Source organism: Corticium candelabrum, chromosome 10 (assembly GCF_963422355.1).
Source record: "Corticium candelabrum chromosome 10, ooCorCand1.1, whole genome shotgun sequence".
NCBI lineage: Eukaryota > Metazoa > Porifera > Homoscleromorpha > Homosclerophorida > Plakinidae > Corticium > Corticium candelabrum.
The window spans coordinates 3,256,891-3,279,343 of NC_085094.1; the positions used below are offsets into that span (position 1 = coordinate 3,256,891).

The 22,453-nt window shown below is 41.3% G+C and overlaps 4 protein-coding genes across 6 annotated transcripts in view; 3 read left to right on the top strand and 1 right to left on the bottom strand.

Annotated features, from left to right (window-relative positions):
• Positions 1-6,115, top strand: part of LOC134186104 (uncharacterized) — an 11,378-nt gene extending 5,263 nt beyond the window's left edge. Inside the window, exons 8-16 of one of the 3 annotated variants that reach the window (XM_062654025.1) lie at positions 1-109; positions 443-564; positions 622-1,197; positions 3,042-3,201; positions 4,704-5,026; positions 5,080-5,186; positions 5,347-5,510; positions 5,575-5,636; positions 5,800-6,115. The exon at positions 1-109 is cut by the window's left edge and continues 4 nt beyond it. In XM_062654025.1, the coding sequence (XP_062510009.1) occupies positions 1-109; positions 443-564; positions 622-1,197; positions 3,042-3,201; positions 4,704-5,026; positions 5,080-5,186; positions 5,347-5,510; positions 5,575-5,636; positions 5,800-5,835 (1,659 nt within the window). In that variant the 3' untranslated portion in view covers positions 5,836-6,115. Of the gene's footprint in view, positions 110-442; positions 565-621; positions 1,198-3,041; positions 3,202-4,703; positions 5,027-5,079; positions 5,187-5,346; positions 5,637-5,799 lie in introns of those variants that run through there. The other 2 variants (XR_009970900.1, XM_062654024.1) reach the window with 2 other exon arrangements.
• A 1,063-nt stretch (positions 6,116-7,178) lies between these two features.
• Positions 7,179-16,604, top strand: LOC134185216 (malignant fibrous histiocytoma-amplified sequence 1 homolog). The gene is made up of 6 exons (XM_062652997.1): positions 7,179-7,804; positions 13,331-13,396; positions 13,438-13,453; positions 14,013-14,067; positions 14,801-16,542; positions 16,599-16,604. Exons 1-6 carry the CDS (start codon positions 7,179-7,181, stop codon positions 16,602-16,604), a joined length of 2,511 nt encoding a protein of 836 aa, XP_062508981.1.
• Positions 16,605-16,627: 23 nt separating this feature from the next.
• Positions 16,628-18,530, top strand: LOC134185868 (uncharacterized). The gene is made up of 4 exons (XM_062653754.1): positions 16,628-16,870; positions 16,930-17,796; positions 17,851-17,908; positions 18,178-18,530. Exons 1-2 carry the CDS (start codon positions 16,669-16,671, stop codon positions 17,580-17,582), a joined length of 855 nt encoding a protein of 284 aa, XP_062509738.1. The 5' UTR covers positions 16,628-16,668; the 3' UTR covers positions 17,583-17,796; positions 17,851-17,908; positions 18,178-18,530.
• A 1,370-nt stretch (positions 18,531-19,900) lies between these two features.
• On the bottom strand, positions 19,901-21,646 carry LOC134185217 (poly [ADP-ribose] polymerase 2-like). Its single transcript, XM_062652998.1, has 8 exons — positions 21,635-21,646; positions 21,443-21,558; positions 21,279-21,378; positions 21,121-21,219; positions 20,934-21,058; positions 20,728-20,810; positions 20,629-20,654; positions 19,901-20,163 (listed from the first exon to the last, which is right to left on the bottom strand). The coding sequence occupies exons 1-8, from the start codon at positions 21,644-21,646 to the stop codon at positions 20,029-20,031; spliced, it is 696 nt and encodes a 231-aa protein (XP_062508982.1). The 3' UTR covers positions 19,901-20,028.
• Between the last annotated feature and the right edge of the window lie 807 nt (positions 21,647-22,453).

A 22,453-nucleotide genomic window follows, 5' to 3' on the forward strand; every position in this document is an offset into this window, starting at 1 on the left:
GCAAGTGCTTGTTCGAGTTTGGCGTGTCGTGATCCGTCGCTGCCTGATACAAGACATCAGCATTATTATCAGGAATTGTTGAGGATTGCTAGAGATGGAAAAGAGCAAGGTATTGAATTGTTATGTGATGATAGACGATTGGGAGACTGACTGACAGACAGACAGACGGATTTTACTTTGACAGACGGACAAACAGATGGACAGACAGACAGACAACAGACAGACACACAGATAGACGGACAGACAAACAGACAGACACACAGACAGACAGACACATAGACACACAGTCAGACGGACAGACAGACATAGACACACAGACAGATAAAACAGACACACAGAGAGACAAACAGACAAACATACGGCTGTATGTACGTATGGACAGACAAGTAGACAGACAATAAACCTTTTCTTTGTGCCGTCTCTTTATGCTGCTCCACACCAGTACTGCTACCCTTCGATGCCATATTCAACTACCAGAGCGGGAAACCAGGCAACGAAGACGGCGTCTTTTACACAGACAGCGAAGTCACCATCATAATCGAGTTCGTCAGTCTACTGTTCAAGGTACAACGCCGTCCTACTCAACACCCAATTAATATCAATGATAAAGTTATTTTTTAGCCAATCACATTCGATCGAGTCGCACTCAGTTTGCATTGCATGCATACACCATATCTACAGTCTCCGATTCACAGCGGTGTTCGTCCGGGACTCAAAGACGCGTCGGTTAAGGTGAAGCCGATGCCGTCGGATCGCAAACTGAAACGCATGCAACGACTTGCAAAGTCAAAAGCGAACAAAACGAGCGAAACAATCGGAGAGACCGACAGCATCCAGTTGAATCAAAGTCAAGAGGGAGAGAGTCAGTCACCGTTTGCGAGTGTCAGTATGATCTCCATGGATCTTGACTTGGATGGTAATGCTGATGTATTGGATAGTCAAGGGACAGTGGAGGGTGGCCAGTCTGCACAAGCAATTGAGACTGACTTGGTTGTTGAGTCGATGCTGGAGGCAACGAACGAGATGGAGGATGACGCGATGAGCAAGTCGGTGGATGTTTGTGCGATTAGTGGGAAGGTTGATGATGACTTGTGGAGTCTTTCTGATACGGACAGTGTGGATGCGAAGCTTGTGTGGTCGGAAGCTTGTGGGTGTGAAATGAATCCGGGACCAAACACGCTTGCACTTCATGGACAGGTGAGGTGGGGTTTGTTTTATTGATGTGTAGATCAGTTTGTGTTAGTTATGTTTGGTAGATAAATAGAGATGGTATAGACAGACAGACAGACAGATAGACATACATACATACAAACAGATAGACAGAAAGATAAACAGACAGACAGACAGACAGATAGACAGATTCTTGACAGACATACATACATACATACATACATGCATACAGACAGACAGACAGACAGACATACAGACAGACAAACAGACAGATTTTTGACAAACATGCAAGGTTGGTGGTGGTCCAGTTTGGAGTCACGAATCCATTGCAAATGTTTGGGCTGACTGTCTAAGTGAACTTCACATACCACACAGGAGAGAGCCAATACATCGCTACTCAAACTCGGATAACAGACCAGACATTATAGCACTCGATACATCTTCTGGTATGAGTATTGATTTAGACATCTCTCTTGCCTATCCCTGGAGCTCAGAGGTATTTCCCTCATCCTCAAAAGTAGATGGTGTAGCTTCGAAGCGAAGAGATGAAAAGAAAAGAAATCAAATATCAAGATGAAAGTCTACCAACTGGCAACCAAATAATCTTTAAGCCTTTAGTCATTGAACACTTTAGTAGATGGAGTGATGAAGGAGTCCAATACCTACGTTCTCTTGGATCTCAATCTTTTGATAAAAATGGTCGGCGCAACTCGGCACAATTTATGGATCACTGGCGCAAAAGGTTCAGCATTCAATTACAGCGATGCAATGCTAGAGTAATCCAACGCAAGATGTCATCCTTGGGTTGCAGAGTCCACGCAAAAACAAGCCGCTTTCATCTCCAATAATTAGTGTTGTAATAACTGGAGCCTCTTTGGGTTCTTTAGTAGTTAGAAAATGTAATTTTTAGTTCTCAGTTGGTTCAGTAGTTGATATCTGTAGTCTCTAGGTGATTCTGTATAATTTTACTCGTAGTTACATATTGTATGTTGCTAGATTCATGTTTCAAATATATGTATTTGACAGACAGACAGACAGACAGACAAAGAGACAGATTTTTGACAGTTTAGGCGTTAACAGTTAGTTTTAGCGTAGGGCCTGCGGGCTTGCTTGTTTGTTTTACAGTTTAGTGTGAGTGTACTAGTTTCAATGTATGAAATATATGTATTGGACAGACAGACAGACAGACAGACAGACATGCAGACAGGCAGGCAGACAGACAGACAGATAGGCAAATAGACAGACATACAGACAGACAGACAGACAGACAAACAGACAACTTACATACACATGTAGGACCCTATAAGATATAGAGGAAGCTATACATATGTACATATGTGGTTGGCAACAGTCTACCTTGAAAGACGATAGTATCGTGCATTAGTCCAGGTTATCAAAGACATTGCAAGGAAGACTAGTCTTACAAACGGTCTTACCATTTTAGTAAGGCACTAGCAAACTTACATGAAGGTCTAATTGTCTTTGGAAGTATAATGCAAAGATGGTTGTAAATATTTTTGTTGCTAGTAGAGGTACAGATGTATGGGTTTATGTTTAGTTTACTTTTTCAGACTGACATAAGCAGGCTTTAGCACAAATAAGAATATATTTGTTTAAAAATAAAAATACACACACGCACGCACACACACACACACACACACACACACACACACACTGACACACACATACACACACACACACACACACACACACACACACACACACACACACACACACACACACACACACACACACACACACTAAGAATGGTAATCATGCATACGTACATCGATACAAGTAGACAGAAGGACAGACATATAACAAGCAAATACAAAAACTGTAGATATTATTCGTTATTGTCTTCTCTTTAGATCTCTGTTGAAGGCCAGTATTTCAGTCGTGGTCTGCTATGTGAGTTAGGCTCTTTGCAGTACTTTCTTGATCGCGTCCCGACGCCAAGGAGACAACAAGGAATCGTTGTTCTTCCTCGCAACCCTGATGTGACAATTTCTATCAACAAGAGTGACGGAGGTAATAAACGAAATGTTTTGAAATTGTGTGGATGAACAACTTGTGTATCAGTCTGTCTGTTTGTGTGCTTACCTGAAACGTTAACTGTTGAATAGGCAATGTTTTTGTTGGTGCTTTTCATTCTTTATGCATCATGCAGTCATGTTTGTCGACCTGTTGTTTGTACAGACTTCTGTTTGTGTGTTTGTTTGTCTGTTTGTTCGTCATCTGTCTGTCTGTCAAGTTAAACCATGAAGATTTAGAACGACAGTCTCTTGATAACTTTATCTCATATCCAAAGGAATTACAGCATCGATTATCCACAAAGATTGGCGGTGATAGTGCTACTGATATTATTATACAAGCGCAGTCTGATAGAGATGCAGCACGGTTGAGGTCTCTGCAAGGACGAGGGGCTGGTGCATGGCTGGATGTCATCCCCACTTCTGCTAAGTACGCTTTAAAAACAAATGAATTTTGTTTAGCGTCTTACCTGAGGTTGGGAGTAGCTCTACTTTTCACCAATTGGATTAAAAAGTGTGATTGTGGTCATGATTTGGATAAATACGGATACCATCTTTTAACCTGTAAGTATGAGGGTGGACCTGTGTGGTCTCATTCAGTCTTAAATGGGTGGAGTGAGTGCCTGTCTGACCTTCACCTTCCCCATCAAACAGAACCAAGACATCAATACATCCATACTGAAGACCGTCCAGACATTACAATGTTTGATCCAAATAGTGGACAGAATTTGGATATTGATGTGTCCCTGGCTCATGCATGGAGTCAGGACATCATTAGGAGGGCTAGCAAGGAAATGGTCATGCTGCCGTGACAAGAGAAGACAAGAAAATGAAAAAATATTGAGAAGAGCTTGTTCCAGGAGGATATGTATCAAGATGTGTTCCTCTTGTGATAGAACATTTTGGGAGGTGGGGCACAAAGGCAGAGAAGTTTTTGCAGCATTTGTCACAACAATCAGCAAATCTACAAGGCAATCTTAATGTTTCCATGTTCATGTCGTATTGTAGAAAAAGATTTTCTACAATTGTGCAAAGATGCAATGCCAAAGTTATCCTTAGAAAACTTTCCAAACTGTCACCTAATCATGGTGATTTAGATAGATTATTTGATTTTGACATTCATAGTCAAGTCCATTAGTTAATGACTTTGTTGTTTGCAAGGACTGATTTGTATTTAGAAAATGCTAGCATATGTACAAGTAGAATCTGTATGAGAATAAATTATCTGTCTGTTTGTCTGTCTGTGTGTTTACATATCTGTGAATGTGTGTGTGTGTGTGTGTGTGTGTGTGTGTGTGTGTGTGTGTGTGTGTGTGTGTGTGTGTGTGTGTGTGTGGTGTGTGTGTGTGTGTGTGTGTGTGTGTGTGTGTGTGTGTGTGTGTGTGTGTGTGTTTATATAACGAAATCACATTCCAACAAAACACACAAGTTTGATAAACACATCTTCATATTTTCCTATCTGTTGTATCACTCTAATTATCTACTCTTCTACATCTGTAGGTCATCTACTCGTCGGTGAAATACAGAGAGTATGTCTACAGCTCTCAACAGGCAGACAAAGCATCCCACTATCCTCCACCCTACAGATTGAAATTCCCAAGGAATTCTCTATCCAACGTGTTCTCTCTTCGTCCATCTCACCTACATCCTCCGATGATGACCACACACCCACAAACACCTCAGTCTCTTTGTCCAAAACCGACAACGTAATGGTTTGCCTGCAGCTTCCAGCAGTTGGAGCGGAGAGAGACCTTGACATCGAGCTGCAAGTGACGGCCAATCGAGATGCAAGCAGCAGCAGTGCACGATGCTGGGAAGTCAATGTAAGAATGTGGAGTAAATGTGTTGACTCGGGTTCATTAACAATGTGTCTCAGATGACTGCAGTGTGTCTGTGGTATCTCCCTGTACACAGAGCTAATCTCTCGCTTATATTCTACACTCCGATTAAATCAATTTTCAAGCTCCTTACCGCACGAAACAGGTCACGTGACTTGATGTGTGTGTGTGTATGTGAGTGTGCGCGTGTGTGTGTGTGTGTGTGTGTGTGTGTGTGTGTGTGTGTGTCACTGTGTGTGTGTGTGTGTCCATGCGAGTGTGTGTTTGTGTCCGTGTCTCTACTGTTTCAATTTGTCTTATTTCAGGCAGTTCCTCCAGGCATTTATTTCCAATACGTTTCTGGTGGAGTTGGTGCTTCAATCAGTAAAAATATTGTGTGGAAATATTAAGCTACAAGCGATGCATAGTGAGATGGAAACGGAGCAGACGGTCATACCTGCACAGACAACAGGGTACCTGTGGGTGACAAGTGTGGAGACGAAATTGGAGGTTCTATATAGTGAAATGTTTGATGTGTGGTTTTGTGTTGTTAGGAGAAGTTTTAGCAGGACAGCAGGGATGTTGTGCTATTAAATATAAAATCGAAAGTTTTAAGGTGTGTGTGTGTCAGTGTGTGTGTCAGTGTGTGTGTGTGTGTGTGTGTGTGTGTGTGTGTGTGTGTGTGTGTGTGTGTTTCTGTGTGTGCGTGTGTGTGCACGTGTGTAAGTGCATGTGCATGCACATACCTTGTCCACCACTACACACATTTATCATTACAGGATGAACACGAAATGAAGGTCAACTTTCATCTTTAATATTCAGTGCTTCTACTATAGTATCGAAACAGACCAGTAACTAGAAGCAAACAACTGTGAACACAGCTCTACGTATGTATAGCATGTACTAATGGTTAGTGATACTAGAATCACATGATCAATTCATACAACACTGTGCTACGTATTATGCAGTACATAGACGTGATAGGTTAGATGTTCTGGTAGAAGCATTAGAGATATGATGTTAAATCTCCTGGAAAAGAAGAAAGAGAATCAACAGATGAGATGGTATGTGTGTGTAAGTGTGTGTCCATGTGCGCATTTGTGTTTGTCCTGTGTGTGAGTGTGTGTGTGTGTGTGTGTGTGTGTGTGTGTGTGTGTGTGTGTTGTTTGTTTGTTTGTCCGTGTGTGGGGGGGGGCGGGCGAGCGGGAGGGCGGGCGGGCGAGCGGGAGGGCGGGCGAGCGGGCGAGCGGGAGGGCGGGCGAGCGGGAGGGCGGGCGAGCGGGAGGGCGGGCGAGCGGGAGGGCGGGCGAGCGGGAGGGCGGGCGAGCGGGAGGGCGGGCGAGCGGGAGGGCGGGCGAGCGGGAGGGCGGGCGAGCGGGAGGGCGGGCGAGCGGGAGGGCGGGCGAGCGGGAGGGCGGGCGAGCGGGAGGGCGGGCGAGCGGGAGGGCGGGCGAGCGGGAGGGCGGGCGAGCGGGAGGGCGGGCGAGCGGGAGGGCGGGCGAGCGGGAGGGCGGGCGAGCGGGAGGGCGGGCGAGCGGGAGGGCGGGCGAGCGGGAGGGCGGGCGAGCGGGAGGGCGGGCGAGCGGGAGGGCGGGCGAGCGGGAGGGCGTGTGTCTATACAAATTTCAAATTTCTCCTCCCCACAACCAGTTTCAATCGTTTGCGTGTCCGACTACAGATGAGTCCAGGAACGATTCGTTTATTGAGCAAACGGCGACGAGAACGCTTCATGAACTTCCGTCGCCCTTACTTTTGTATTGTAGCTAGGGACTGTGTGTATTGCTAGACGTGACCACCGAGAAACACCTTCAGGAGTCGAATGCCACTTACAGTCAACTATTCACACGTCCCGTACTACAGTAAGATCAATCCTTTACTACACTGTGCTGCACCTAACATGTTGATAGTCAATGTTTGTTGATATCAATTGCCTATATACGTAATCTAGACTACTAGGAAGTTTACTTCCATGACAGCTAGGGCTTCTAGCTAGGATTAATCGATCTAGCTTACAAGTAAAGATAAAACGACTTAGGAAAAGTAGAAAACAAGGGAACGGTAAACACGCAAATAAACGGACGTGTACAAAACAGTCATGTGAATGATCATGTGACTCATCGTTTTGGCTAATCGTTGATATCAGTGCGTATGCGATAGCATGTCACGTGATATCGTCTTGAGCTACGAGTCGCATGATCTCATGGCGTTGCCACACGTTGAGGCGCGACAGTTGGAAATGTTTTTACCGAAAGTTAACGAGCACAACAGGTTGGAATTGGATCTTCTAGATGCACACTTGTTTGCATTTCCTGAAGAAATATGTGAGACGAGCGGACTGGAGGTATTGAAACTTTGTACAGACCACATACACTCTATACCCGAAGGCATTGCCAAACTGAGGAAACTAGAAGAAATTCATTTGCATACAAGTGATTACCACAATTCCAGAACTTCCTACTTCTCACGGCGGCTTCCAGCCATTGGTGTCCAGGAGGTCCCAACTGTTGTTTCTCTTCTTCCATGTCTCAAGGTTTTGTCTGTGTGTGGTAACCGTGGCAATCCATTGCTGTTTGATGAGCTAATGTCATGTCAACTGCCCAGTACTCTTGTGGAAGTGGAAATGGTGGCATGTGGTTTGGCACAAGCAACTTTGTCTATGATCTGCAACAATGTGAAACTGTGCAAAGTGAATTTAGCACACAACTATCTGCAGTCTTTCAAATATTGCAACACAGAGATGATAAGAGAGGCAACAGTCTTGAATGATCTAGAAGAGCTGAATTTGTCATGGAACAGAAATCTTGAGACATTCTCATGTACAGGTCTTACCAAGTTGAAAAAGTTAAATTTGAGTGGGTGTAACATACAACAGCTGCCAGCTGAATTGAATGATCTTCATGATCTAGAAGAGCTGCATTTGTCATGGAACAAAAATCTTCAGCCATTCTCGTGTACAGGTCTTACCAAGTTGAAAAAGTTAGATTTGAGTGGGTGTAACGTACAGCAGCTGCCAGCTGAATTGAATGATCTTCATGATCTAGAAGAGCTGGATTTGTTTGGGAACGAAAACCTTCAGACATTCTCATGTACAGGTCTTACCAAGTTGAAAAAGTTAAATTTGTGGATGTGTAACGTACAGCAGCTGCCAGCTGAATTGAATGATCTTCATGATCTAGAAGAGCTGCATTTGTCATGGAACAAAAATCTTCAGCCATTCTCGTGTACAGGTCTTACCAAGTTGAAAAAGTTAGATTTGAGTGGGTGTAACGTACAGCAGCTGCCAGCTGAATTGAATGATCTTCATGATCTAGAAGAGCTGGATTTGTTTGGGAACGAAAACCTTCAGACATTCTCATGTACAGGTCTTACCAAGTTGAAAAAGTTAAATTTGTGGATGTGTAACGTACAGCAGCTGCCAGCTGAATTGAATGATCTTCATGATCTAGAAGAGCTGGATTTGTTTGGGAACGAAAATCTTCAGACATTCTCATGTACAGGTCTTACCAAGTTGAAAAAGTTAAATTTGAGTGAGTGTAACATACAACAGCTGCCAGCTGAATTGAATGATCTTCATGATCTAGAAGAGCTGCATTTGTCAGAGAACAAAAATCTTCAGCCATTCTCATGTACAGGTCTTACCAAGTTGAAAAAGTTAAGTTTGAGTGAGTGTAACATACAGCAGCTGCCAGCTGAATTGAATGATCTTCATGATCTAGAAGAGCTGGATTTGTTTGGGAACGAAAATCTTCAGACATTCTCATGTACAGGTCTTACCAAGTTGAAAAAGTTAAATTTGAGTGAGTGTAACATACAACAGCTGCCAGCTGAATGGAATGATCTTCATGATCTAGAAGAGCTGCATTTGTCATGGAACAAAAATCTTCAGCCATTCTCGTGTACAGGTCTTACCAAGTTGAAAAAGTTAAGTTTGAGTGGGTGTAACGTACAGCAGCTGCCAGCTGAATTGAATGATCTTCATGATCTAGAAGAGCTGGATTTGTTTGGGAACGAAAACCTTCAGACATTCTCATGTACAGGTCTTACCAAGTTGAAAAAGTTAAATTTGTGGATGTGTAACGTACAGCAGCTGCCAGCTGAATTGAATGATCTTCATGATCTAGAAGAGCTGGATTTGTTTGGGAACGAAAATCTTCAGACATTCTCATGTACAGGTCTTACCAAGTTGAAAAAGTTAAATTTGAGTGAGTGTAACATACAACAGCTGCCAGCTGAATTGAATGATCTTCATGATCTAGAAGAGCTGGATTTGTCAGAGAACAAAAATCTTCAGCCATTCTCATGTACAGGTCTTACCAAGTTGAAAAAGTTAAGTTTGAGTGAGTGTAACATACAGCAGCTGCCAGCTGAATTGAATGATCTTCATGATCTAGAAGAGCTGGATTTGTTTGGGAACGAAAATCTTCAGACATTCTCATGTACAGGTCTTACCAAGTTGAAAAAGTTAAATTTGAGTTGGTGTAACGTACAGCAGCTGCCAGCTGAATTGAATGATCTTCATGATCTAGAAGAGCTGCATTTGTCATGGAACAAAAATCTTCAGCCATTCTCGTGTACAGGTCTTACCAAGTTGAAAAAGTTAAGTTTGAGTGAGTGTAACATACAGCAGCTGCCAGCTGAATTGAATGATCTTCATGATCTAGAAGAGCTGGATTTGTTTGGGAACGAAAATCTTCAGACATTCTCATGTACAGGTCTTACCAAGTTGAAAAAGTTAAATTTGAGTTGGTGTAACGTACAGCAGCTGCCAGCTGAATTGAATGATCTTCATGATCTAGAAGAGCTGCATTTGTCATGGAACAAAAATCTTCAGCCATTCTCGTGTACAGGTCTTACCAAGTTGAAAAAGTTAAGTTTGAGTGAGTGTAACATACAGCAGCTGCCAGCTGAATTGAATGATCTTCATGATCTAGAAGAGCTGGATTTGTTTGGGAACGAAAATCTTCAGACATTCTCATGTACAGGTCTTACCAAGTTGAAAAAGTTAAATTTGAGTGAGTGTAACATACAACAGCTGCCAGCTGAATGGAATGATCTTCATGATCTAGAAGAGCTGGATTTGTCACGGAACGAAAATCTTCAGACATTCTCATGTACAGGTCTTACCAAGTTGAAAAAGTTAAATTTGAGTGAGTGTAACATACAGCAGCTGCCAGCTGAATGGAATGATCTTCATGATCTAGAAGAGCTAGATTTGTCACGGAACAAAAATCTTCAGACATTCTCATGTACAGGTCTTACCGAGTTGAAAAAGTTAAATTTGAGTGAGTGTAACATACAACAGCTGCCAGCTGAATTGAATGATCTTCATGATCTAGAAGAGCTAGATTTGTCACGGAACAAAAATCTTCAGACATTCTCATGTACAGGTCTTACCGAGTTGAAAAAGTTAAATTTGAGTGAGTGTAACATACAACAGCTGCCAGCTGAATTGAATGATCTTCATGATCTAGAAGAGCTAGATTTGTCACGGAACAAAAATCTTCAGACATTCTCATGTACAGGTCTTACCGAGTTGAAAAAGTTAAATTTGAGTGGGTGTAACATACAACAGCTGCCAGCTGAATTGAATGATCTTCATGATCTAGAAGAGCTGAATTTGTCAGGGAACAAAAATCTTCAGACATTCTCATGTACAGGTCTTACCGAGTTGAAAAAGTTAAATTTGAGTGAGTGTAACATACAGCAGCTGCCAGCTGAATTGAATGATCTTCATAATCTAGAAGAGCTGGATTTGTCATGGAACAAAAATCTTGAGACATTCTCATGTACAGGTCTTACCAAGTTGAAAAAGTTAAATTTGAGTGGGTGTAACATACAACAGCTGCCAGCTGAATTGAATGATCTTCATGATCTAGAAGAGTTGGGTTTGTCACAGACCACAACTCTTGAGCCATTCTCATGTACAGGTCTTGCCAAGTTGAAAAAGTTAAATTTGAGTATGTGTAACATACAGCAGCTGCCAGCTGAATTGAATGACCTTCATGATCTAGAAGAGCTGGATTTGTCATGGAACGAAAATCTTGAGACATTCTCATGTACAGGTCTTACCAAGTTGAAAAAGTTAAATTTGAGGATGTGTAACATACAGCAGCTGCCAGCTGAATTGAATGACCTTCATGATCTAGAAGAGCTGGATTTGTTATGGAACGAAAATCTTGAGCCATTCTCATGTACAGGTCTTACCAAGTTGAAAAAGTTAAATTTGAGTGAGTGTAACATACAACAGCTGCCAGCTGAATGGAATGATCTTCATGATCTAGAAGAGCTGGATTTGTCACAGAACAAAAATCCTCAGCCATTCTCATGTACAGGTCTTACCAAGTTGAAAAAGTTAAATTTGAGTGGGTGTCACATACAACAGCTGCCAGCTGAATGGAATGATCTTCATGATCTAGAAGAGCTGCATTTGTCACGGAACGAATATCTTCAGCCATTCTCATGTACAGGTCTTACCAAGTTGAAAAAGTTATATTTGAATGAGTGTAACATACAGCAGCTGCCAGCTGAATGGAATGATCTTCATGATCTAGAAGAGCTGCATTTGTCACGGAACGAAAATCTTCAGCCATTCTCATGTACAGGTCTTACCAAGTTGAAAAAGTTAGATTTGAGTGAGTGTAACATACAGCAGCTGCCAGCTGAATGGAATGATCTTCATGATCTAGAAGAGCTGGATTTGTTTGGGAACGAAAATCTTCAGCCATTCTCATGTACAGGTCTTACCAAGTTGAAAAAGTTAGATTTGAGTTTTTGTAACATACAGCAGTTGCCAGCTGAATTGAATGATCTTCATGATCTAGAAGAGCTGGATTTGTCAGAGAACGAAAATCTTCAGACATTCTCATGTACAGGTCTTACCAAGTTGAAAAAGTTATATTTGAATGAGTGTAACATACAACAGCTGCCAGCTGAATGGAATGATCTTCATGATCTAGAAGAGCTGGATTTGTCACGGAACGAAAATCTTCAGACATTCTCATGTACAGGTCTTACCAAGTTGAAAAAGTTAAATTTGAGTGAGTGTAACATACAACAGCTGCCAGCTGAATGGAATGATCTTCATGATCTAGAAGAGCTGGATTTGTTTGGGAACGAAAATCTTCAGCCATTCTCATGTACAGGTCTTACCAAGTTGAAAAAGTTAAATTTGAATGAGTGTAACATACAGCAGCTGCCAGCTGAATGGAATGATCTTCATGATCTAGAAGAGCTGCATTTGTCACGGAACGAAAATCTTCAGACATTCTCATGTACAGGTCTTACCAAGTTGAAAAAGTTAAATTTGAGTTGGTGTAACATACAGCAGTTGCCAGCTGAATTGAATGATCTTCATGATCTAGAAGAGCTGGATTTGTTACGGAACGAAAATCTTCAGACATTCTCATGTACAGGTCTTACCAAGTTGAAAAAGTTATATTTGAATGAGTGTAACATACAACAGCTGCCAGCTGAATGGAATGATCTTCATGATCTAGAAGAGCTGGATTTGTCACGGAACGAAAATCTTCAGACATTCTCATGTACAGGTCTTACCAAGTTGAAAAAGTTAAATTTGAGTGGGTGTAACATACAGCAGTTGCCAGCTGAATTGAATGATCTTCATGATCTAGAAGGGCTGAATTTGTCACGGAACGAAAATCTTCAGACATTCTCATGTACAGGTCTTACCAAGTTGAAAAAGTTAAATTTGAGTGGGTGTAACATACAGCAGCTGCCAGCTGAATTGAATGATCTTCATGATCTAGAAGAGCTGGATTTGTCAGAAATCAAACTAGAAGTATTTCCAACAGTTTCATGTTTGCAGTGGAAACATTTACGAACATTGAATTTATCTGGTAACAAGAGATTGTTGTGTCTTCCCAACAACATATGGAATGGACTGAACTTGTGGATATTGGATCTAAGCAATTGTGGTATAGAAAGTGTACCAAATACAGGTAAATAGTAATATGACTTGTGACTGTTATAACTAGAGAAAGATACCACTAATTTAGTCATGTACAATACTTTCTTGAGTGACATTCATTATATTATGCATCGTTACTCTGAAGCAAGTTTGCTTGTTTCTAATAATAAGAAAAATTTGTTCAATTTGTTTGTTGTCATAGTAGTAATTTACTCCTAAATGTCTGAATAAGTGGCTGTCTGTAAAGCCAGCTAGCCAGTGTGGTATATCAAAGACAATACAACTTAAGTGTTGTTAACAAACATTATTAGAGAGTTAAGTGTCTTTGCCCAAATTATTGTCGTTTTTTGTTTTTGCACTGTTACTTTACCTAATTTGGCAAGGCTATATTTGGCCAAATGTGCTTATTTGATGTCATATGGGGAAGATGTGAGAGAAGTTTTGTACAGGTGTGATCTGATAAGTACATGTATCATTCAATGGTTGATAGTTTGGGAGCTGGGATGGTTGGTTGTGGAATTAAGTACTGTCAACTTCATAACTAAAAATGTCTTGTTGAAGGCTCGCAAGTGCCTCTGTTTGACTAGGCGCTTGGGCTCTCAATCAAGCACAAAGGCTATAGATTTGTTTGATATACATTAATAAGCATCTCTGGCATTTAGCATTTACGGTACTTATATTTTATGGTCTTGAAAGTTTGTCTGTGTGTTTGCCTTTCTTGTTCTTGTTGTCTTTAGATAATGTTCAACAGTTGTAGTGTTCAATCATTTTTGATGTTACATTGTCATTTGTTTGGCATGTGTGTTCAAAGTGTCGTTTATGAAAGCGATAATTATTTGTTTAATCAAGTATAGTATTTATAACATATGTTATCTTAAACTTTTTAAGGTCACATTCTTATCAGGCAATCGGCTTAATTAACAGGCATAAATAGGCTAGTTAACTTTGACTTGTTTGACTGTAATTGTTGGAGAATTGTTGGAGTGTGAGTTATGTCAGTAAGAGTGAGAGGTGACGGGTAGTTCCAATTGTGTCTAAAATGTGATGAAGTATGGTGTTGTATAGGCAAAGCAAAGGCTAATTTTGGAGGGAAGCGTGAGTAGTCGAGGGGAGTATTGTGGTATTGTCGATCCTGCCATGTTGTAAGTGTTTTGTTGCATGTCGCCTCTCTCTTGCCACATTCTATATATTAACAAACATTTGAGCCATTACAATACAGAGGTTTTTACGTGAATTCACGTGTAAATACACTGTTACTACGTGTATTAACCCGTTGCTATGCGTATTGACCCGTTGCTATGTGTAATGCCTCGATGCTCTAAAAATAATCGTAGCAACAGTATGAATACACTTGACAACATGCAACGAAATAGGTTTATAGATGATATGTCATTGTTTGCTAATCAATAAGTAACTTACTAATAAATTAGTTGCATTTCACATTGTCGATTGCACTTGTACAATAAAATCCGTAACCATTTTAGTTAGTCATCCATCAACTTATTTACGTTTGTAAGGTTAAACTAGAGTGTTGGATGATTTAGTCTTAATTATGGATGGTAAGTGTGGCATGCACATAGTTGGCAAGTTTGCTGCTTTCTGATGTGAATATGATAAATGTTGTGTTTAGTAGACTAACAGATAAGAGTGTATAGCATAATAGATAATGGAGTAAAAGAGAGGTGAAGTGTGTTATCGAGATGATAAGACAGGATGTCTAATGAATGAAGTGATTGAAACTTACTTGTATTTGTTTCTTTGTAAAATGATTATTGTGTTTCAGTCTACACCATATGTACTTGTTTACTCAATGTTTTGTTTTGCTTAACAATTGTTGTCATATGTACTTGTAGAAGTCAAAATTGAGCAAGTCGACATATCAGGAACTTCAGTCACTCATCTTCCTAAGGAATTTGTCTTTAGCTCCAGACTTAAGGAATTGTTCGTTGATGGATGCCCATTAGTGTTTCCACCCATTGAAGTGTGCAAGCAAGGCATTCGTGTTATAAGAGAATATTTCCGTGAGCTGGATAAGGTGGGTGGAGTGCGACGTGGCAGAATAAAGATTCTAGTGATGGGAACTACAATGGCAGGAAAAACAAGCTTCGTTAAAGCACTGGAGAGTGGTAAACCATTTCTGGCAGAACCCGATGAGAGAACTATAGGGATAGTAGAAAAAGTGATGAAGCTGGATGATAAAATAGAATGCAAACTCCTTGACAGTGGTGGCCATAGAGCGTACATGCTAACTAACCAGCTGTTCATCAGTGACAATTCATTGGTATTGATTGTTGTTGACAGCAATCAGTATAAGTTTACTGAACAATGTTTTCGACAAAATATTGCAGATTTCCTGCAAGTTGTGTATGACAGAAACAGCAGAGCTCACATTGCTATTGTTGTGAGTAAAGTTGATCTGATGGTCGACACGTCAAGAGAAGAAATGAGTAGAAAGTGGAGTGAACATCTGCACACTCGTCTACGTCAATTCTTGAAGATCAGACAAGCTGAGATTGATCGAATGAAACGAATCATTGCAACTGGTGGTTCTCCAAAGAACAAATACGTATCAGAACGTCTTCACTTTTTCGACTTTCAGCGAATAACTGTTGAAGAAAATGTGCTATTGACGAGTGCAGCTACACACGAGGGTGTTGTGAGTGTGAAGGTTCATCTAAGAGAACTGTGTGGTAATGAAAGGCTGATGCCTTCACTGCACACAGAGCTGCCGTCATCATGGGTAACTGTAGAAGACAAGTTGATTACACGACAAGCTGACACGTCTGTCCCCATTCTAGATGTCTCTTATGCAATGCGACTGTGTGTAGAGCACGGACTGACAGAAGAAAGCTGTCGTGAGTTGCTAAACTACCTGAACCAGGTAGGAAGCATTCTGTATTACTCTCATGACCCGACTTTAGCAGAAGTTCTCTTTCCTGTACCACCATTTGTGGTCACTTTACTTAAGGCTGTTTTCAGACATGATCACGACTCTTTAGAATATGATGATCGGTTTATTGGGGTAGATATAGGTCGTCAGAAGTTTAAGGAGATGAAAAGTGATCTTGTTTTTAATGGCATTGCTAGGATATCTATGCTGCTGGCACTGTGGAGTGAGTTCGATCTTACTGCAGATCGTCATGTTGACGTGTTTATGAAGCTTTTTCTTGCTCTCGACTTTGGTTATCTAACTGGCTCATCAGATGATGTAGTTCAGGAACTGGCACACGCTCTGGGAAGACGTCAGATCACTTTAACTCCGCCAAGTAGCACCAACCCGACATCAGATTCGTCTGGTCACACAATAGAACAAAATCGTCATCAAGAGCAAACAGACAGTTGCCAAGTGATTTCTAAGCTAAAACAACATAATGTTGGTTTGTTGTTGCCATGGTTACTCAATGATGAGAAACCAGAGTATGTTAGTGACCTTTGGCCTCTAGATATACCACAAAGAGTCATACAAGTTGCAGTGGAATACTCATTTGCATATGAACGTCCATTGGGTTTGTTTGAACGACTGTCTGCTCGTTGCCATCGTCACTCCAATTTTATTCGTCACTGGAGCAGTGGACTGCTGATGCGTTATGGTGCAGTGACTTTGCTTATCAATTGCAGCAAGAATACTTCACGTGGCTCTATATGTCTCAGTGGTAGAGTAGGCAAGTCACATCACAGTGTTGGCAGATTGTGGCATGTTCTTCTTCGTTGTGTGTCAGACATGGAGGATCTTCTCCAGTCTGTTCCTGGTGTTCTCCCTGATAGATTCATCTACAGTGGAAGTTCTTCTACAAGTACAAAGTCTCCCCTCAATCGATGTATCGATTTGATACCAGACGAAACATGGGGACCATTTGCAGTAGACACTGTAGCTGGAAGATGCAGTGCAGAGATGGTAGAACATGAGCAAGCAATAAAAGAAGGTAACAACATGTATGAATACTGTTGGTCGCGTAGAGTGTATATGTTTGTATTCATTTAGTGTGTCCAAGTGTAAAGAATGGCATTCCTCTTTCTCAAGTTTTGTCCTCTACACATGCAACTCCAGTAAATCAAACGGATCTCGACAAGATAGCAGTAGATATTGGAGAGACCTGGCGTGACCTAAAAAGTATCATATTTGGTACTGACCAGTCTACGTTATCAAAGCTACAGCAAAACATTTCTGACTCCAGTTTTGTCCAGGCACCGGCATTCTGCATATTAAGTGAGTGGTTAGAGTCAAGAGACAACCAACTGATGGTATGTGAATTGTATGATGCTCTACTTGTTGCTCGCATTCCATCTGAACCTCAAAAGCGTTTGAGTTACTTGATGTCGCCTGATGCAGCAACTGAGAAGACGAATCCACCTGGTGACTCTGACAGGGTCACTCCATTCATCAAAGAAATAGTAGCTGAAAACGTTGGACATTGTTGGCATAAACTAGGTATATACCTTGGTGTTTCAGAAGGAGTGCTAAGGGAATGTGAACGACAACTTTACACATACAAAGAGAAATTACATAAAGTTTTGTCAGCCTGGACAGATCAAACCCAACATGCTACAGTTCAGCAGTTGTTGGTCGCTTGTGATAAAGCTGGAGTGGGAGGAATAGTCAGGAGAGAGATTGAATCTAAGCTTGGCACAAACTGATTGGAACACGAGTCATACAGAGTGATAATCCTATGCATAACAATAATTGTTGTTTGCTCTGAAACAAAGAAGTAATTATCTATATGTGGACGGGAAAAGGAAATAAGAGAAACAAGACAACACACTCTGCTTGCTGCGAACCAACAGCCTTATCGTTGTGTGCAGCTACAATATATGTAGAAGACTATCATCCAGAAGAAAATATCATCAGAAAGTAAGAAAATTTTGATGACAGTGGATTGTTTGTGAACAAGATGGTTATTGATAGGATGACACGACTGATTGAAATTACACACAAAGCAATGATGTGACTGCCTTAGAACAAGGTAACATTATTAAGTTGGATGACATACTGTTGGTGAATCTGTCGAGTTCAAATGTGTATGCATGAGTGTGAGTGGAAAGAAAACAATTATAGAGCAGCACAGATACAGACAGACACACAAGCAACAGACATACAAAAACAGAAACATACAACTGAGCGCAAACAGTCACAAGATAGTTAGAACATAAATGGACCACTTAAGTGTCTCTTGACTCACATATTATTCAGTATATCAAATACACACCGATGAGACGTTGATTGTGTCTCTAGGTTCACTTCAACTTGATCATCTCTGATATTTCATCATCGACTGGATGTGGCAGGATGTCAAGCAGCCGCCAATACGTTCATTTATGTCGACTGGTACAGTATGATATCACACCACGAGTGAAGGACAGACACACAAACCTCAGCCTCTTCTTACAAGATGAACACTCATTATAATGGAAGTCATTGTACAAATAGTGTATATAGAAGATACAGTAAAGACAAAAGTGTAGTTGTTTTGTATTGAACTGCTGATAGCTAGAGACATGGGCATAATTATGGAGCCACCCTGAGCATGTGACCCAGATTAAGAAGTTATTAGACTTTCTCAGACAGTCCAAGTAGATGCATCTACAGTGACAGCTGCACTCTGTAGTAAATTAAAACAAGTCATAATGGTGAGGTAATGGCTCTGATTGTGCCATCCACATGTCTGAGATTGCAGGAGATGTGTGACCTGTCGAGACACACGACTGCTTCTTGCTGCCAGTTCAATCAGTAAATTTGAAAGTTAATAATCAAAATCATTTTCAAAAAGCTTCTAAACAATAAAATGACTTTGTTTATTTTACAAGACATACTCAAAGATTAAATAGAGGCTATACGTTTCAGTTTACTTGCATATTCTGAGTCTATTCTCATCTGCTCTTGTGACGTCACAACACGAACGGTCTAGACCAGCAATTGAGACTAAAATTCGTTGGTCACTGTTCTGCATTGCTGAAACTTGTTCTGCAGTGCTAATGTCCTGTCCAGTCCTTTCTGTCACAGTCCAGTTAGCAAAGATTGCTGACGGAGTGACTTGCACTTACTGACAGAAAGGTGACGACGACACGGTTGCAAGGTAGACTTTCAGCGGCATGTGGCAAGTCATCGTCCCGAAGAACCATCACTCGCCGTCTCAGGGAAAAAGGAATTTGTGCTCGCCGTCCACGCAAGAAGCCGCAGTTGAATCGTGAACATCAGCGATGTCGACGTGCGTGGGCGGTCACCCATCGTGGCTGGACGTTGGAAGACTGGAAACGTGTTGTCTTTTCTGATGAGGTGAAAATCAGCATCGGAAGTGATGGCTGCCTGTACGTGTGGCGGAGAAAAGGGGAGGAATTGAGCGCAGAATGTTGTCAGCCAGTAGTGCAGCATCCAACGAGCATTATGCTATGGGGTTGCATCAGCTTTCAAGGTCTAGGCTCTCTTCATCGCATACGAGGCCGTCTGAATTCAGAAGACTACTGACAGATCCCGGGTGATGTCATGCTGCCAGATGCTCGTCGTTTAGTCGGTGAAGATTTTATCTTGCAGCAAGACAACGCGACAATTCACACCTCGCGCTCAACCAGGCAATGGCTGCGGGACAACGAGGTTACTGTCTTGGACTGGCCTGCTAAGTCGCCAGATGCAAACCCCATTGAAAATCTATGGCATGTTCTGAAGGTTCGGGCAAATGAAAAACATCCTGAAACCGAACGAGAGTTGTGGGAAGCAGTGCAGATGGCTTGGTGCGAAATACCCCAGGGATTAATTAACAACCTGATAGAGAGTGTCCCAAGACGAATTGAGGCTCTAGGACGAGCGAGAGGAGGAGCAACCAAGTATTGAGAATTTAACGGAGTGTATGTGGGTTATTTGGAGTGTGTGTGTGACCCGTTGAACTAAACCGGCTTTTCTAAAAGCCACAAATTTCTTCAAAGAGAGCGAAATCCTGACATGGTAATGCATGGGGGGCCTGGTTAGTCTGGTTAGTCTGGTCATCCCTTAATCGTTTTGTTGCTATGAGTTGTCAAAGCGTCCAATCAAAACAATATCAATACTCAATTAGCATGATTTGATGTAGAATCAGATGCAGCTTTAGGCGGGTCAGCAGGTATATTCATAAATCTGCAATGTTCTGGTGATTTTCCTGCCTCGGCTGATATGAGGGGTGGCTCCATAATTATGCCCATGTCTGTATTTGAAATTGAATCTCACTTTCACCAGATAACGCATCTTGATCTACAAGAAAACATCATGTCACCGTCATGTGTCTATTGAAGTCAATATTTGCATTTAATGTTTCTAATTATTTATGTATTTAATTAATTAATTATTTATTTATTTATTTAAATAATTGATTATTAATTTTGCAATATTTTATCCCCAATATCAACAATCCTGTAAACATGGAAACATGTTAAATTGAGGACACACGTCTTAGCTAACCATGACAGACACAAACAAACTCATGCCTCTTGTCCATATCAGACACAGTGTACGCATGTATGTATGCATCAGGATTCTAGTCGACCAACTCTCACTCACTTTAGTGACTACACATCAAATTCTTATGCTGATTATATTATTTTGTATTATATTAAATATCAATAATAATTAATTATATTATTATAGGTATTAGTTACTAATTAATCATTATTTGTTTTATTGATAGATGGAGTCATGTATTACATTCGTGCATTTTACCTGCTTCACATCATATATGACGTACTCTATGACGAAAATACAAATGTTAGTCTGTTGTCCATGGCTGATCACGAGAGGTGCGTAGGAAGGTTGACTCACCGTTGCAGTCGAGTGTGTAGCCGTGTGGGTTATGTACTTTGGTATCACAAGTTGGACCGAGAGGAACGACACAACCATCAGACCTGCACAAATATAAATTTGTATGTATGTGTGTTTGTCTGTCTGTAGGTCTGTCTATCTATCTGTCCATCTGTCTGTCTGTCTGTCCATCCATCTGTCTCAATCTGTTCAATCTGTCTTCTCACATTGTGTGTATATTCCCTGGATCAGGTGCAATCCTTCCTTTCCCCATAACACTCTGCTTTCCACGCAGCAGCTGATCTGCATCATAATCTGCAGCTAACAAATCATTCCTTGTCCCCAACGATACCTACACCACACAGCCATCAATCACACCAACAATCTACAACAAAACGACGACGCTAAACGAACATCACAAAGTAGAAGAAGACCGACGTTTTTCGAGCGAGTAGCAAAACAATAGTTCGCACTCTTTGAACAGATATCAGCAAAATAGACACCTTTTCCACACTGAAACAAAAACATACAAAAATCACACATTCAAATATCATAAACAGCCGATGTAATACCATGTAGCCTGTGACTGGTGCTTCTGGGAGTGCAATCTTGAGACCTTCACTCAGAATGCCAACCCAATCGGTCGGCCTAGAGCCATGCCATAAGAGCTGCCTGATAGGATGGATGTTTGTGGAATGAGTGATAGAAGGATGTCGTGACTGTGTCGTGTGGTTACCTGTTGCAGATGTCGGTGAATGTCGACTTCTTGTCGATAAAGAAAACGCCGAGGACATCCAGAGTGTATGGATGGTGAGTCTTGGCGTCTGTTGTTTTAACGTAACGCTCGATAAGCTAGACACACAAACACATTTGTTTGCACTTTGTCTGTTGCTTGCCTGTTCGTCTGCCTGTCTATCTGTTTCTAAACTTGTACGTTCATGCAGCCACTTCTTTGTCTAGAGGAGTCACCTGACATTTAGTGAAGCATACTGTCTGTCCATTCAATCGTCATCTGCATCGCCATTTCACTCATCACACGCATGGCAGGCCTGCAAATAGCAGCCGGACATCCGACATTTTCCAACCCACTCTAGCATTTGTCAGATCCGACAAGAATCTATGTTTGTGTATGTCACTTCTATATTGATCTTGATGTATCATTCCTAATGCTGGAAATTGATTTTGTCAACCGTCTAGAGTGCTTATCCTTTTTTTGTTGATAGCTCCTCACTCCAAGATGAGATTAATTAACTCTGAAGAACTTTCTGTTTTATTGCAATACTTTGAAGACTACAGAAAAGCGTTAGGTGGAACAAGTATGTCAACAGCTGTTAGTAGTTTAGTCAGTTTCTGTCTCCAAGTGTGTGTGTGTGTGTGTGTGTGTGTGTGTGTGTGTGTGTGTGTGTGTGTGTGTGTGTGTGTGTGTGTGTGTGTGTGTGTGTCACTATGTGTGTGTGTGTGTGTGTGTGTGTGTGTGTGTGCGTGTGTGTGTGTGTGTGTGTGTGTGTGTGTGTGTGTGTGTGTGTGTGTGTGTGTGTGACCACGTTTGGTTAGCACCTTGTCTTGCAGGTAAAGAAAGCTCAGTAGCTTCAACTAAGCTGTGCAATGCTCTGTGTTCTGCAAAGCCTTTGACAATACTTTCATTGTAATCTCTCATACCATCACATGATCCTTTAGTCATGACATCACAATCACATGCATTTGCTCTCATTACGTCTAGGAATTAGGAGAAACAGCTTTTGCTGCA